At 44.8% G+C, this 17183-nt stretch overlaps 1 protein-coding gene across 3 annotated transcripts in view; it reads right to left on the bottom strand.

Annotated features, from left to right (window-relative positions):
• The window catches only part of LOC119383396 (formin-binding protein 4), a 44738-nt gene extending 27732 nt beyond the window's left edge, over positions 1-17006 (bottom strand). For 2 of the 3 annotated variants that reach the window (XR_007415120.1, XM_037651501.2), the window contains exons 1-11: positions 16854-16983; positions 16603-16682; positions 16373-16450; positions 16182-16261; positions 14975-15137; positions 13983-14490; positions 11173-12229; positions 8533-9009; positions 7841-7997; positions 5366-5472; positions 2530-2634 (exon numbers count right to left, since the gene is read on the bottom strand). Coding sequence is in view for 2 of the 3 variants with exons in the window: in XM_037651501.2 (XP_037507429.1) it covers positions 2530-2634; positions 5366-5472; positions 7841-7997; positions 8533-9009; positions 11173-12229; positions 13983-14490; positions 14975-15137; positions 16182-16261; positions 16373-16450; positions 16603-16678 (2808 nt within the window). In the remaining variant the exon portion in view is untranslated. Of the gene's footprint in view, positions 1-2529; positions 2635-5365; positions 5473-7840; positions 7998-8532; positions 9010-11172; positions 12230-13982; positions 14491-14974; positions 15138-16181; positions 16262-16372; positions 16451-16602; positions 16683-16853 lie in introns of all 3 variants that reach the window. The other variant, XM_037651499.2, reaches the window with a different exon arrangement.
• Positions 17007-17183: the final 177 nt, after the last annotated feature.

Genomic DNA, 17183 nt, shown 5'->3' with positions numbered 1-17183 from the left:
GGTTTGAAACCTCGATCGAATGCTTCGGAATTTTTTTTTCTGCATTATTTTTATTTGTGGCTTTTATTTATATATACATACATATACATATCCAGGGCATGACGGCGACGGCAAAATCCGCCGAGTGTCCATATAATTGCTATCGCAATAAAAGAAAAAGGCGCGTGGAGTGGAAGGGAAAGGGGCAAGAAGCGAGCGGCTGTGTTACTGTTGCCCTGACGATGTAAGCAACGCAATCGCTACGTAATCGCCGCCATTGCCCGGCGGCCACCTGCAAGGGCCGTAACTCAATGGGGCTCTTGGCGCTATCATCCGCGGAGCATTTGAATTTCGCGTCCCTATGGGAAGTATACGAAGAGACACACCCTTGCTAAACACGCCGCTCACTACGCACGGCGTGCCACTATGCGAACTTGCCACTTGTGGCTTGGCCTGGATTGGATTAGGGCTCCGTGCGCTGGTAGTATGCATAATGCGTAAGAGATGGCGCTAGGCTGCTGCACGCTATCATCATCATTGGCTGGAAGAAGCAGATGACATTTGATGCTGCAATTTTTGGGGGTGCGATAATTACACAAGGAAAAAAAAAATCTAATTTTTGTTGGGCAATGCGGGGGGTGCAAGAATTACGCGAGTGTGAGGATTATGCGAGTAAATACGGTATATAAGGTATATAACGCTGCAAAGAGGGGGAGCTCGACACTGACTGCAGCTAAACGTTGTGTTTATTGGGATCTGATGACAGGCTGCGGCACCAGGCACAGCTTTTGAAGCCTCCCTCGTTTGCCCCTGTGCACTATCACACAATGTGCTTGATTATGCAATACGACAAATGGTTCAGTTGAAACCAAATATACCTGTTCATAAATGCTCGTTCGCAATGGCTTAGCTACGCGAATTCTTTCAGGGATCTTTGCAGCTTATACAACTGATAAAATGTTGTCAAGCTTATGGGAAGTGAACTTACAGATGCGACCACACACCAGTATTTGCAAAGCAACAGCTGATGTGGCTCTGGAGCTCGGCTAGAATGCTATGTGGTATAGTTAGCATACTTCAACTAATGCAATGACGTATTTTGTACACAGATTAAAGAAACCGACAACTGATTTTTCTCGACCCATTTATTTACGGCGTGACAGAAAGCTCACCCTTCGCAGTGTTTATAGCTGCAGTAGTTAATCCAAAAGCACGTAGTTATTTTACAAGCAGTATTTTTCGATCTGAAAGGCTCTAAACACAGACACACCCTTCCTCCAGCAACGCTGAGAATTCATAGCGATGCCGCCAGCCCTTCTTTTGATTTGTGAAAGTTATCGTTGTTCTGATTTCGCAGGAGTTCCTGTAACTATGCTTAACCACTTTTATTTATAGCTTTTCAACTATTTTTGAAAATAACAAGCTGTTACAATGAGGTGATGTGGCATTATACACCTTCCCTGTGTCTGTACCGCGTTGTGCGCGCATGCATCCAAGGTTGCCTGCGCCTGTGTCATGGGTGTCTTGTCCCGGTGTCGTTACTCTCGATGCACGAGCCAAGCCAAGTCATCGAAAACGTCACTACGCATATGCGTGGCCGCACCGAGTAGCAGCGCGCGTCATTTCTGAAACGAAGTGTAGGTAGCAAAGCCATGTCGCTCCAAAATCTTAGCAACCTGGAAACTGCGTGCACGGTTGCACGAGCACGTTGAAAAGTTGCTCAAGACGCGCTGATGAGCATGGGAACATTACGTCACGTGAAGGCAGCACCACTTTAATGCATACTACTAACGCAGGCCTATATGTACATTTTTATGGAGTAATACTTTTTAATATAAAGAAACAAACAATATTTCAATACCAACGAACAAATCGTCGACCGCGTACAGCAATCAACGGTCACGCGGCTTGGTTCATCGAATCGTTCATGTTTTTACCGCCAGAGACGCCACAGGTCATTTTTCGCGACTTTCAATTAAGAAATAAAAATATAAATCCATCTCTCACGAAAAAAAAACAGGGTTGGTTTCAGTCAATGCGACGGACAATCTTTCCATCAGTGGGGTCATCTCATTTCATGTTCTGGGCAGTTGTTGGTCCCTTTAAAGATCAGCCCACAACCACAACTTTTACGATAACATGCAAGCCAGCTGTCACATGCGGTTTTAGCGCTATGTGCATGTTCTCCCAGAAGGTTATTGATGCTGCAAACTGCCTAGCCTCTGTTGCTTCCCATACGGGAGCTGTGTTCCACATGCTAAATTACGGATGCAGTCACCACACTGGATTTTGTGTTTATTATTATGACGCATTTTCATATTGTGTACTCCCTTTCCTGGTACTCGTACTAAACAAACTTTTCATTTGTAATAGTAACCTCACAAGTAATGGCAAACCAGTTAGTAACCTTGCAATAACGAAATGCTCCATTTAACGAAGTCTTCAGCGATGTCTGTTAAATTTCACCGTATATCTGCAACAGTACAAATTCTTTCCGTGATAGATCATAGCAGTATGGAACGAACGGCTGCACAAAAAAACGTCTCTTACCATGGTCTTCACAACGAGTTCAAAGTAGCTGTTCCTACAGGCGATCACATCCCGCAGAGGATTCAACAGATCTGTCAGCTGCTTGTAAGCTTCTTCAATATCAACCTGTCCCAGAGAAAGAACAAAATTATTAAATATGATTGACAAAACAATCCTCAACAGTCTGGTACGACAAAAAACCACACACTGTGTTACTTTCCAATGCGATATGCAAAAGCAAACCAAATGCCTTTCTTAAGCTGAGCAGAGACATCAATTATATATGTAAGCATAATTGGCAATCAACACTTGTGAAACACATACCTGCCAAGTCTCCCGGATTACCCGGGAGACTCCCGGATTTTGAATGTTTCTCCCGGTTGTACGGGTCATAGGAAAATCTCCCGGAAATCCAGTTTTGCCCTGCGCGTCCAGTGCTTTGTCTGGCCACATGAGCAAAGATGTCTGGCCATGTATAGTAGAAAGGATTCTTCTTTTTTTTTTTAACGATGGTAGAAAGGCTCAACTCAACTTCACTGCGCATGAAGTAGCTGTGCACTTTGCGCCGCAGTGCTGCCAACGCAAACGTGTCATAGTGCTGCACCGCGTCTTGCCGGTGATGCGCTTCTCAGTTTGGCCTGAGGAATTCAATTTCATTCATCACAAGCTCGTGATGCAGGTGACTGTTTGATGTCGTGACACGAGGTTGGACGTTTCGCGTACAGATGCGCTACACGCAATTTAAAAATTGGTCCTAAATGTGTTATAGGTTATATCAACCATTAATATTTCGTAGATGATGCGCTTGTGTACACACAAATCTATCCTGCAAGTTATCTCGCCTTCAAAATTTTGTGTCATTACTGCTTCAAGTGGAGAGCCCAGCACTTAAAAGGGTAGCCGTTACCGATGTCTGTCGAGATAGCGCGTTCGCCAGTGCTCGCGACCGTCCCCATCTTAACGGCGCCCCTTATGGTCCCTTGCCCGACAAAATAACTGGTAAGCAAGCGACGACAGGCCTCGCACGCGGAGCGATGTTATCGCATGTGCCCTTCGCGCGACGGGGACGGCCGAGTCGTTTCATCTCTGCTGCAACCGCATTCGTCCCTAGCGCTAGCGCGCTTTTACTCGCGCGTGAAACAGACGATGCGTAAGCGATGTTATCGGTTTGGACTCTGTACAGATCAGTGGGGACCGCAAAATCCCGCTGACAGTGTCCATAAAATTGCTATCGCAGTAGCCCCCCGCGGTCGGCATACTGTATACCCCCCCCCCCCTCCGAGTTGACTAGATCTCCCGGATTCCGTTTCTCCAAACTTGGCAGGTATGGAAACAGTTAAATACTATCATGTACTTTTTCTCACGGGTTTAGCCACAGTATTTTATCACACATCATTAGACCAGGCGCAAAGTCAAAGGCATTGCAGTTAATTAGACATTATCTGGAAGATTCAGCAATGTACAGAAGCATTACTAACTACTTTTAAAAACCATACCATTGTGCTTCTCATAGAAATCTGAACATAATACAAAGGGCAAATTTGAGGCTCTAAAACAGCTTGCAGGGCAATCGGAGCACACTGCATCAACCAGCACTGCGTCAACAATCGTGACAAAACAACCAACATGGCCGAATCAAATCTGTTTCATTTGTGTCCTAGTTGCTTTGCTATCGTGCTTTCGTTCCACAATTGCTTTTTCTTGGGCGAGTTGGTACACACTGAACAACATGACGTTGTACAGCAAAATATAAAAAGTAAGAGGCCAACTTTTCTACCTTTTTTCTGCCTCTTTAGTGTTTCTTTTTGAGTTTTGCGCTACAGTACCATGTCCTTCTTTCGCTCCAAGATGGTATATTTGAAATGGAAGACAACTAAATAATACTGGACACTCATCTATTCCTTGAAGAAGAAGAAGAGCTGAAGCATTTTTTGGAAGCGTTCAATAGATGCCAAAAACAAGAAAACGCTGCCGACAGCTGAGAACAGTGCGCCTATAGTCAGAAAAGGCCACTTGCTCTTCAGGTCTAGTCATTGCCATTACGCCCGTGCAACAAAGGGACGGAACCCACGAAAGCACAAGGACAGTGTTAATTTTGTCATAAAATATTGCTATATCGTTCATTAGCTGGCTTTAGACTTCTTTTGCACAGCCAATTCAAGCGCAAATGAAATGTTCCAATCTATAAAAGCCAAATACAAATTTTACTTCTGAATACCGACGATAGTTGGCTATATAGACTATAGCCGCAATATAGGTTTGAGGTATTTTGGCGACCTGATCACACTGGCAAAAAATTGTTGGAGCAGGCCCGACCATATTGTCAGTACCAAACAACTGCTTTTTGCTTAGTTTCGCTTGAGGTAGACTTGGCTCTTTTAGAGGAAAAAAAAACACCATACTTCAATCCCTACAAAATTTTGGTATCTGAATATACATTAGAAAGAGAAAACTCCAAAGCAAATTTTCATATCACAAGGGAAAGTTATCTGCCCTTACTAAGAAAGTAGCCTTTTAGCATCTGTTACAGTAAGTTATAATGCCACTAAATGTACAGCACCTTTATTATAAACTACAGCTATACCGTGTCCTGCTTGTCCAATGAGTGCATGAATAGGTACTTCTTTTACTAGCTTCATTCAGTAATGAAGGCCAAATGCAAGGGAAGCTATTAGGTGAAATTATAGACTGCTTCCATACTTAAAATATTGTGTTGTAGACGAAGTTACAACAGTTGCCTGTCTCAAAGAGAGAACACACTGCACACAACTAAAAATAATAGAACGCAGCCTGCAACAAAACAATTTTAAATGTGGGTTAAATTACAATTTCTAAAAAAAAATTCAGCAGTGCCTACCTTAAGTGTATCCTTACTCTCAGGCTTGGGAGATGTTCCTCTTTTACTGAACTGATTCTCCTTCTTTAGTCTGGCATCCTCTTCTGTCTCTGATTCATCCTCAGAGTCTGAAAAGTTTTAAGCAATGACAAGCAATGATGGCATGACATTACAGCAAGGCACAAAATGCTGTACAGTCGAACCCCTGATGCTGAGATGCTGATGTAACAGACAATTGAGTATGAGAGACACCAATGCGCCAACATGAAAACAGGGGCTCATAAGAAAATGCAAACGTGGCACCCTGCTTATAAGAAACCCCTCATGTAAAAGACAATAACTGCTCCTTGGTGCATGTCTCTTACCGTATAAAGGCGTGTAAGGGCCGCACCCATGTAAGGGCCACACCCTGTTTTATTGAAGTGCATATTCTAAAAAAAAAATCCGCGTAAGGACCGCACCCACACTTTCCTCAACCAATACGTATTCAAAATGCGCGCGCGCGTAAGCTTCTAGGCGTAGTCGATAGATGGCGCAAGGAAACGCAACCATCATCATCGTCACCAGAGTATATATGTTTGGATTTTATTCGTGTTAAGGTGTTCGTAAAGTGGGCTAAAGATTTTAACTTTTTTATTAGTATTCATAGACCCGCCAACTAAAGGTTAAAACAGGATTTTATCTTTAGCTTCTCACATCTCTATACAAACGCGCTATCGGCGCTATCCGTATCGGCATTAGCATCACCAACTTTGGCATGGCGTTCGCGTTGTTCGGTTTGTGCAGTTCAGCCAGCCATTTGCTGTAGTTTTCTGCACTGTTCGATGACCTTCGTGCTAGCTTGTTTTCTACATGGCGTTCACGTTTTAGCAAGATGGGCAAGTACCTGAATAGCTACACTGCTGGCTATAAGTTGAAGGTGATCGAGTATGCTCTCGAGATGGGAAACGTGCCGCTGGCAGAAAATTCGACGTTGACGAGAAGTGTGTTCAACGCTGGTGTGCTCAAAAAGAAGCCTTGCAAAACACCAACAGCACTAAGCGCGCTTTCCGAGGAGAGCAGTGCAAGTTTCCCGATTTGGAAGAAGACTTGCTCCGCTATGTGACTGAAGTGCGGAATGGTGGTCTTGCACTCACAACGGACATGCTGCATGTGAAGGGACTAGCCTTGGCGACTGTACTTGGGTGGATCCTATCTGCGTGGAGCTCGGTGTCGACGGACATTGTGTCCCGAAGTTTTAAAGTAGCCGGGATATCTAACAGCTTGGATGGCACGGAAGATGACTGCTTGTGGGGTGACGGCGCTTCGCAGCACACCATCTCATCTCGGACTCCAAGTCTGAGGACTCGCCGAGTGACGACGATTGAGCACGTATGTCACAAGAAATGTCGTATACTGCAATAAATGCTCTTCGTTCGCTAAATGGTGCGTTTTTACTTTAAAAAAAAAATGTCGCGTGTATGGGCCGCACCCTGAAAATTGGGCCTCATTTCTTGAAAAAAAAGTGCGGCCCTTACACGCGTTTATATGGTATATAAAGGGGCTGAACTCTGTGTTGCTCGACAACACCAAAAATGACTTTACGAGTAGAGAGACTGTGTAAGATTCATATTTCACATTCACATTGCTGTGTGACAGTTATCTGTGAACCCTGCAAAGCAAGCGCTTTCTAAGGATGAGAGTTACGGTGCACAAATGGAAAGCTACTTCGAACTGCAGCGCATCACTTTCAAACACAGTGTTTCATTTCTGCCAAAGGTGACTTTTTAAACAATAAGCAACAACGTAGAGCAGCTACAAATAATACCTATAAGAGTGTTACAAAGGTATCGCTTTAATGCCAGCGCATTCAGCATGTCTGGATGCAAGCAAGATGTGTACCACAGAAGTGCACCTAACTGGGCTGTATGGTACATCATTACAACAGGAACAAACAGTGCTAGACGATAACAGAATGATAGACAGGGCGATGTCTGTCGTTCTGTCACTGTACCATGTCTAGCGCTGTTTGTTCCCACTGAGATGTGTACCATGTTCTCATCATGCTACCACTACTGGCCCTGTGGTATGCCATTTCCCCGTGAAAAGAAGCAGGTTTACACTATACTTTTACAGAAGCATTATACTGAAGTGGTGCCGCTCTCAAAACACACCTATAACTCAACTGCTATGCTACCAAATAAACCACGCTTTTCAACTGTTGTTGGTTGCCTGAAAAGCTACTGAAACATTAAGTATGCTCCATTCACAAAATATTCACAAGCAGCAACATTACCGCAAGCACACACAAAATTATTTTCACTTCTGCAAGGCTACCTTAATTTTCTAATGTTTTTGCTGCAAGCAGACACCCGTGAAAGTGCGCCTGAATAACATTTTCTGGCTGTTCCTTGCATTCCCATTTCCTCATTTGCCCGACAGGCAGAAGCTTCACGAATGCTTGATTACCTCCCTAACACTTTCAACACAAATATCCTAAACAAATCAGACACTGACCTGAACTCCCCTGCGGCATTGGTGTCATTCCTTCCTCACTGGATGAGTCGGACGACTTGATTTCTCCTTCCTCCTCACTTGTATCGCCGGGCGATTCTTTCTCAGCACTGGGAAAGTCTTGGTGCTTTGTGCCTGCTTCCTGGGCCTTCTTCTTTTGCTATGGAGCAATGGAGAGAGAACAGACAAAAAAAACTTCAAATGATGAACAATACAGCATTTATAATTGAATTGGCCTGCAAACAGCTAGGAGTGCAGAAGCCACGAGCCACAACATTGGCCTGATAGAACACAACTGTCCAAGTTGATTGAATGCGGCATATTAAGATGTGGTTTGGGCAGCTCACTTGCAACAATACGTCCAGCTACGTTCAAACCTAGACATCGGAAACATGGATGTGCTAATAAGTTCATAGATTATCGTTAATTTCCCTCATAGTTGAAATACTGATTGACAGCTACAGGGGCACAGATATAGCAAATTGGTTTCGTCGAATCCAACAACGTAGAAGAAAGCTTACGAAAAGGAAAAAACAACTGCCATTCATTCACCTGCCTGTGGCAGGAAACTACGAAAGAAATCCATATGGTTTTCCCGGAAAGAAAGTTTTTTCAATTCTCTTTCAATATAAGAGTGTGCTGGCTCAAATTCAAGCCGGAGAGAGCCAACAGACAAGACAAAACTTCACACTCACCGACTCTAACAAAGCAATGTCGAGGGCCCGGACGACATCGTCAAAATCATCCACATCGGAATCGTCCGGTGCTGTCTGTTCTTGAGGGGAAGCCAACCTTTCGGCACCAGTAGTTTCCTCGGAACTGGGCGACTGTTCTTTTGCAGTCTCTTCAGTCTTCTCTTTAGCTACTCCCTCACCCTGATTTACACACTCACTCAACACAAGCAACTCTGACGATCGGACGAAGCTGACTCCCTTGAATGGCTTTGCCGATGGAGCCTTCTTATCATCGGTAACTTCCGCGTCCACACCATCGCTGTTGGAGCACCCAAAGCCCCTGTGGCTCTCCTCCCTGTCATCCTCGCCAACCGCTGAAGAGGGGGGTGATCGAGCTGCTGAGGGAAGCGAAGGCTCCACAACAGTTACATTCGCGTCCATGCTGTCATCATCACTGCTTTCCGAGTCACCGTAAGAAACCAGGTGCTGTGATCCTTTCTGCAAACAAGCGGCGTGCACATGAGCTCCCAAAACCAGACAAAATAGTCAATAAGCCATAGTTGTTAAGTCAGTACAGTGTTCAACCTACAATATCGTCATAACAACAGTTAAATACTAGAAATTTGTTCTCGGGCAATAAATTCACTCCAGTTGTGCTTCTCCTTTCAGTATCTGTGTTTCCGTGATTGTTTTTTATGCTCTGCCCTATGATTCAGTCTGCTTTACTAAGAAATAGCACGAACTAGTAAATAAGCCAAGTTTTTGCTTGAAAAATTCTTGGACACTGGGTGTCACTGGAGCCAATGCTTCGACAAGTGGCCTTGTCTTCTTCAGACAAGACCGCTTGTCAAAATGTTGGCTTGTTGGCTCCAGCGACACCCTGCGCTCAAGAAGACAAGACCGCTTGTCGAAACGTTGGCCCCAATGACGCCTTGTGTTTAAGAAGACAAGTCTGCTTATCAAAATGTTCACTCCAGCGACAACTCGTGTTCAAGAATTTTTCATCTCTTCAAGCTTTCATCTTCTCCTGAACTCCTGCCTTATTGAAGTTTTTGCTTAGAATTTAATGCTCTGAAACATGAACCTGTCTCTGCCAAGATATACAGTCAACCGGCGATTTTTCGGACATGCTTGAAAATTAGGACGCTTTCTCGACACTGTCACAAGCCTCATAGACGTCAATGTATAAGAAAGTCCGAAATTTTGGATGCTGAAACTCTTCCGCGTCCGATTCTTTTTACTTTCTGCCCAAATTTCACATCCTCAAGGGCATTAAAGCCCCACCTCTGTCGCGCCTGTCACTTTGTAGGTTCGAACCAGCACTTTCACAAGCCGATATGCTCGCGGCTGTAGCAGTGTCTGAAAGTCAGCTTTCCTGCAACGCTTAAAAGTGTCGAGGGGTAAAGTAGACATGTGGAGGGGTGAAGCAGAATGAAAATCCGAAGGGGCCACCATCACGGCGCAGTGCGGCAATGTCTTTACGGATAAGCACTGGAAATGCATGGAGGTGGGATGGCAGCAGGCGGAACGTGCCAGTACGACTCAATTGCTGACAACCCTTTACGATAAGCATCTTCAGCTAAGCCTTCAGCTAAGTGCTCGGTAGTGCATGTGCCTAGCACAGTAAGCATGCTGCATGCTTTTAATAGGCGACAATGCAAACGTGCCACCGTTCATGCTGCCTCTTTGTGCGAGAAGTGCTTGTGCAGATGCGTTGCCTTCATGAATGCAACTAGCTCGCCATCGCCGCACCCATGTGCAGTCAGGAACAAACAGTTTCATGACAAACGCATGCGTATGGTACAGCAAGCGCCCCAGCAGAGACGGCATTGGCGGGGATATGCTGCACACAACTAGAAATGATTGGCTTCACGCGGCAGCAAATGCTGCGTGTCGGCAGAGATTTTCGTGCAGTGGCGCTTCGTTTACCTGCGCACACGTATTGGGGAAAGCCGGACGAGTCATCCACTGTTCCACCACAGTCTTTGTGTTCCGTGTCATCGCTTCCAAACACTCCATGCGAGAGAGCCGTAATTTATTCCGCGCTTTGCTGGTATCAGCGGCGCTCATCACGACACGTAAATTTGCAATTGGCAGTCGGCATGTAGTTAAGAGGGCTTCGTGTCAGGTACCGAATGTTTTCACAAGAGTCTGGTGCACACCGAAATGCCTGATAAGTGTACTGGGAGGCATTGAAGCAATTTTGAACGTGGCTGTGGTGATTTGACCGCTTGAGCGGAATAAAAAAGCATGAATTCGTTTTCTCGGACTGCCCGATTTTTCGGATGATTTCGCAGTCCCTAGGGAGTTCGAAAAATTGGACGGTAACTGTATCAGAGCACTGGCTATCTGGTTCGTATGTGTTTTCCATTGCCTGGCTCTCAAGACACTGCATTTACGAATGTAGGTTACCACACGTAAGATACAGGGTTTCAAAGCTGGACGAATAATAGCTCTATGGGTGTTTACATTACCTAATGCACAGCTTGCTCAAAGGTGAGCATCAATATTGATTTTGATGCCCTACAGGCCAAGAAGAAAACTAAGATGTATGAGCAATCAATTTTCTTAAAGTAATTGATGGATGCTGCGCATAGCAAAGGCAAATTATGTAAACACTGAAAAAAGAGCAAGACAGAGAGAGAGAAAAGCAGACATCACCTTTGCCTCCAGATTCTGTTTTGACTTCAACTGTCTTGCTGCAGTCAGGGAGCTGGCACGAACGTTGGAAGTGCTTTGACTAGCATCTTGCGACACAACTTTCTTATGCACATCCTTTACAGCTGTCTCAAACTGGAGCTTTCCACCAGTCATGACAGGATAATTCACAGCAGCTGGCTCCTTCTCAATGTCCGGGGCTGGCACTGACACTCCTTTATTGTCCACATCACTCCCCTCGCTGTCTGTTTCACTGTCAACAACAGGAGAGCCAGGGTAATCCACCAGGCCAGACAATGCTGGCACCGCACCAACTGTTGTTTCATCAGGAACACTAGCAGCCTCTACGGCGACCGCGGAAGAATGCGTGCTTTCCAGCACAGTTTCGCTGGCTTGCAATCCTTCGGCACTGGATGCCTCAGTTGTAGCAACAGGTCTGGCCGATTCTGTGCTTCCAGAGGGTGAGTCTTCCAACCTTGGACAGGGTTCTTGAACTTCGGGATTATCTTCTTCACAACGCTCTGCCTGTTTTTCAAAGAATCCGTCCGGAAGCACTGGGCCAATAAATGCACTAGTACTGGACTTTTCGGTCGCGAACTCGTGGAACTCCGGCAGCTGTGGACCAATTAAAACGGGGGGCTGATGAGATTCGACGTCACTAGCATCTGGCAAGTGTGGCCCGTATGCAACTTTCTTCTCGGGCTCTGGCAAGTGTGGCCCATGCACAGCTCTCTCCTCCTCTGGCAAGTTAGGCCCGTATTCAACCGTATTCACTTCTGGCAGGTGTGGGCCGTAGACTGTTACTTCCATGGATTCGGGAGCATCTGGAAGCTGCGGACCGTAAACAGGTTCTTCTCTTTGAGCGAGGACCGAGTCTGGCAGCTGTGGTCCATAAGTGACAGGCGGTGGTGACTCCATACGAGACTTCTTAGCTGCTACCTTCGGACGCTTGGAAGGATGCCTCTTCAGTCGTGTCCTACAGACTGAATAAGTCTCATAGTCGCTACCCTCGGAAGAGCTGCTGTCGGATGCACCGTACGAAGTTATTGGAATGATTGCTCTGCATAATGGACAAGAAGAAAAAAAAACATAAGTTAAACACAGTATATGATTCCCCTTTAATTTGGCACATTATCAGAAAGCACAGTTGTGATGTGCATTACGAATGAACAAATTGCTTTCTGCAGAGAATAACGTGCACCCATACATCTTATTACAATTGCTACAACTACTAATAACACTGATAATAATCATGAAGCTGCAAAGGAAATCCGCGTGAATTTACATTACACCTTCATGCTAAAAACAGGAAGACAATTTTGTTTCCCCAAGGGCTACTACAACCCGACATCTCACACAGAAATAGCATCAAAATGCACCCATAGAGGTTGCATTAATTTAACTTGCACAACTGAGTAAGGATTCAAAAAGTGTGCTTTCAATGCAACCGAAGTTCAACTGCACGTGATGTTTTGGCGCTCTGCCATAGTAGGGCACCAATTCCTACAATTTTGGGCAGGAATCGTGTAGTGATGCAAAAATTGATCGTAATTAACAGTACCATTATTATATGTTACATTAGAGCATTTGTGGTTCAATTTCACAATTATAATAGATGAGCCTACTCATTAACCCTTTGCAGTCCTAATCTTCCACCCACATTACTAGTAGTCCAATCCAAAACTTTTTTGCTAATTTTAGGTGCAGCACGAAAAAACGCTCGCATAGGCAAAGGGACAGCAAAATATTTATTTTTTCTCCGTTATCTTCTAATCCTGTCCTTCAGTGGTACTTCGAAACTGAACTCTCAGGATTTAATACAACTGAGAAAGTTTCAGAGCATGTGAAGAAAAGATTGATGGACATCTCAAAACTGAGCTGAAGTCGAGGTAGTGCATGTAAATGAAATAGCAGTAAATTGAGACTGTTCATAAGCGACCACTACACCTTAGTCTTGCTTTAAGCTGACTGCTTTAGCAACTCATACAACAAGCTACCACTGATGACAGTGATGACTTTAATGCAATGACCATCTTTTAGACTGCCATGACCAAAATGTAACTGCGAATTACAGATGTCTTTAGCAAAAACAAAGAGTAGCACATATCCAAACTGGTTTCCAAGAAAATTATACCCTCCTGTCGTGCGGAATTCCTCAGAAAACAACTATAAGCCATCCTTCAGTTTTCAAGTCGAGCAAAAATTACCAAGAATAAACAACAGATGGCATGTCCGACAAAACACCAACCAGCATCACCTCAATTAATGTTTGTTGCCATCATGTAAACAAATAAAAAATAAAAAGCTCCACATGGCTGCTGTAGGGTGCACCAATCACGCAGGCACCGTTAAAATCTATAAGAACTACTGCAAGGACAGTAAGTTGGTATACTTCAGTAAAATGAAATACTGAAAGAAAAGAGGTGGTAGGGCAATGTGTCAAGCACAAATGAAAACTCAGAATATTGCAGGAATTCTTCGTTTGAAAAAAGTTTTCCTAGTAAAAGCCTGTTCACATAAGTTACTCCACACCTGCCATAGTAAACTAGTGCTTATGGTGCTCAACTGCTTACTTGAAGATCACGGGATCGAATCCTGGCCGTATTTTTTCGATGGAGGCAAAATGCTAGTGGCCCGTATACTTAGATTTAAGTGCACGTTAAAGAGCCCCAGGTAGTCAAAATTACGGAAGCCCTCCACTACGGCACCCCTCATAATCATATTGTGGTTTTGAGACGTAAAACCCCACCAATTATCCTTATTATAAGTTACTCCACTAAAGACAGCACTAATATATGTGCACATCCACATACCCAATGGCAGCTTCTTGCTTGCGCTTCTTCTTGCCAGACGTCGCTGCCCTTTTACTCGCTTCGGGCGTTTCAACAGTCGCGTCGCTTTGTGCCACACTAGCAGTTGGTGCACCAGTTGAAGACGATTCGGCAAGTTTCTGCGTTCCACCTTCGGCGCTGCAGGCATCGGCAGCTTGAACATTCGATGAGACACTGCTGTTAGGCACGGCCGCAGCAATCGGAGGTGCTGAGGCACTGGTTTCGGGAAGCATCTGTGCATCACCACTCGTGCCAGGCGTTGTCGCAGAAGAAGCAGCATCAGCACCAGCTCCCGCTGCACCACCCTCAGCCTCAACAGCTTCTCCATATTGGGCCCAGTAAGCTTCATACTCAGGTGGGCAGTCCCACGTTACCTCGTTGGTTACCTGGTGCCAGAAGTAGGTGTACCCCGTTGCCACATCCATGCACTCTACCCAGGGACAAGGCGGAACCTCGCCTTCAATAGCCGAAGGTGTATCTGCAGTGTTTCCTATTAGGGAAAAGGAGAAGGGAACAACAGCCTATTGGAATTTTCTCGTAGTACCACTGAGGCAGCCTGCAACTAATTTCTGCAATAAATTTGGGTGCTCTTACGTATATTTCGTGTTTTTCAACTGTTCTATTTGTTGCATAAAGCTGCTTTGTTATCGCAGTTACCTTATGACACATAGAGTCAAACCAGAGTTCAACAAACTTTGATAAAACAAATTTCACGATGTAACAAATTTATTTCTTAATGTTTACTGCTTCCATTCAAATGCATTTACTTTTTCCCTCAACTTAATGTAGTTTTGCACTGCAGTTTCAGTACAACGAAGATTGAGTGAGCAAATAAAGAAAATTTAGTGAGCCCCAATACCCAGGAGAAGCAATGCATTTGTAACAAAGATAAGTAACTCAGAAATAAAAAAGGAAATAAGGATGCTGCTCCTGTATATATATATTTTTTTCCTTCTTTACTCAATCACCCTTACCTTTTGACTTTGGCTCCTGGGTGCCAATTACTGCCTCAGATTTCCCAGAAGCTGGAGGACCGTCCGAGGTGGCCATCACGTTCTCTTGATCAGGCGATTCCTTTTTATCCTCCTCACCTTGGGGATCCGTCTCAGGCACAGTTGACGAGATGGCATCAATTTCCTGCAAAACATGCGAAACCAAGGACCAAGTCAAACTGTTGTTTATAATAGAGAGAAAACAGTAATGACGTCTGGAGAGGTTAGCCTTGTAAGCTACTCCAGGTGGGATGGAAGGATGAAAGAAAGGGTGCGAGATTTTTAAAAAATCCCAGACGCGAACCCAGTACAGTCTCATCGTGGCATGTATTCTATGAGAATGCAATGAGCACTTTAGTGATGGCATTTGTGGCATTCATTTCTAGTGTTGTCTTTTTCGTGCCACAGCATGTTCAATTAATCTTGGAACTTTTTTTTATATTAGCATGCAGATAATGCCCACAATACTGCAATGATTACAAATGAACGAAATATTAAAATCATGTGAACTTGAGCTTGTTGGTACATGATCATAGTAGAAAACGGCGCAATACAACGAAGACAAGAAAGACCAAACAGGAAAAGCGCGGCGCTGGTACTGTTAGGTCTTTCTTGTCTTCATTGTATTGCGCTGTTTTCTACTATGAATGAAACATCTTTATTGGGAATGGGATGGTTCTTCAGCCTAAAAGGGGTGGGGTCACATGAAATGATGGGTGCACGCATCGTGCGCCAATTCTCATAGGAAGGCAGAGCAATGCAATCGGCTGAGAATTTCAAGGTAATTCAATGCGTCTGTCACACTGGGGGCTTGTAATGTCTTGCAAGAACTTTGGTCCCCAACAGTCTGTTGATAAGCAATACATGCACTGATATAACGTATAGAAGCCAACACACTGGTCTATAACGCTGGAATGGCACGCTCCGGCACGTTCTCGCATGCTCTGGTGCCGTGCACACCGACAACAAGTAGTTTGAGATAGCCCACCCACTCTTGAGCGTAAGCGACTATGCACGCTACAATGCGGGCTCTTTCAAACCAGGTGTAATCGGCAAACGTCGTCAGTGCTGTCCGGAGCGCGCAGTTCCAGTGTTCTAGACAAGTGTTTTGACCTCTATACGCGCATATATGCGTGGGAGCATACCCGCTGTAACGTACAAACTCTTGAAAACCATGCATCGTAATTACCTTCATGAAGTCTTCAAGCTGATCGTCTATGGCATCTCTCGGAACGCCGTTATTCGAGGCTGGCTCGTTTTTGCTTGCTTCTGCAATGATGAAACATTGAACGTTGCAGTCACTAAAGGCTCTCACATCAAAATAAAGTTACTTCGCTAAAGCAAGATGTTACGCATCAGCGCAATGCTGGCCAAATTTACCGTCATGTCCGTCTCCTTCGTCGTTATCTCCGTGACTTGATGGCTCCGCAGGACCAATCGCCGAATTCTTAGCCGGCGCTGCAGAATACAATACGCACCGATCAGAAGAACAGCGATCTATCTGAACACTAAATCGTTGTCACGAAAGCAGCTGGTGGTGCAAAAAGCGCGAGCAGCAATCGCATAAATGGACGACCGTGTTTTGCATGCGAAAGAAGGTTCGTACTTACGGGAATACGTCCGGCTTTTCTCTTCCTTTAACTGCAAAATCTGTCTGCGCGCTGTCCTGTCCTTCCTCTTTACCATCTTCCTGGGTAAACAAAAAAATGCGCTTCTGTTACCGCAGCACGAAAATAACGCAGTAAACAAGCGTTCTACTACTGCATGAGCGCCGTTTCCATCACCAGGAGCCGTAACGACGAACACACGCCAAAGTGCGCATTACCTCAGAAAAACGCGACATGCAGTAGCTTCCACTCACCTCGCGAAGAAAAACTGTACTTGAAGAGGCCAAGCAAAGGGTTTTAACCACTACTGGCAAAAGTCTTTACACTGTTTACACTACCAAAATAATTTCCAGCTTTTCCACACGAGAAAGCGAGAGAACTGAGAACAACATGGAGAAATAGTAGTAACGGCGGTTTTCAGTAGAGTAACGAAACTACACGACTACCTTGAAGTCATACTTGAAGTAGAATTCTAACAAGCGCGCTCTGGCGGTAGAAAATGAAAGCATTCCAGTGGTCCAATGAAATGCGTAGTTTCGTTTGTTGTGCAAGCGGCGCGCGCCTACTGAAAGCTGAAAGAGCGA

The sequence above is a fragment of the Rhipicephalus sanguineus genome, chromosome 2 (genome assembly GCF_013339695.2).
Source record: "Rhipicephalus sanguineus isolate Rsan-2018 chromosome 2, BIME_Rsan_1.4, whole genome shotgun sequence".
Taxonomy (NCBI): domain Eukaryota; kingdom Metazoa; phylum Arthropoda; class Arachnida; order Ixodida; family Ixodidae; genus Rhipicephalus; species Rhipicephalus sanguineus.
The sequence above is the reverse complement of the archived record's forward strand: the minus strand, read 5'-3'. Positions and strand labels throughout refer to the sequence as shown.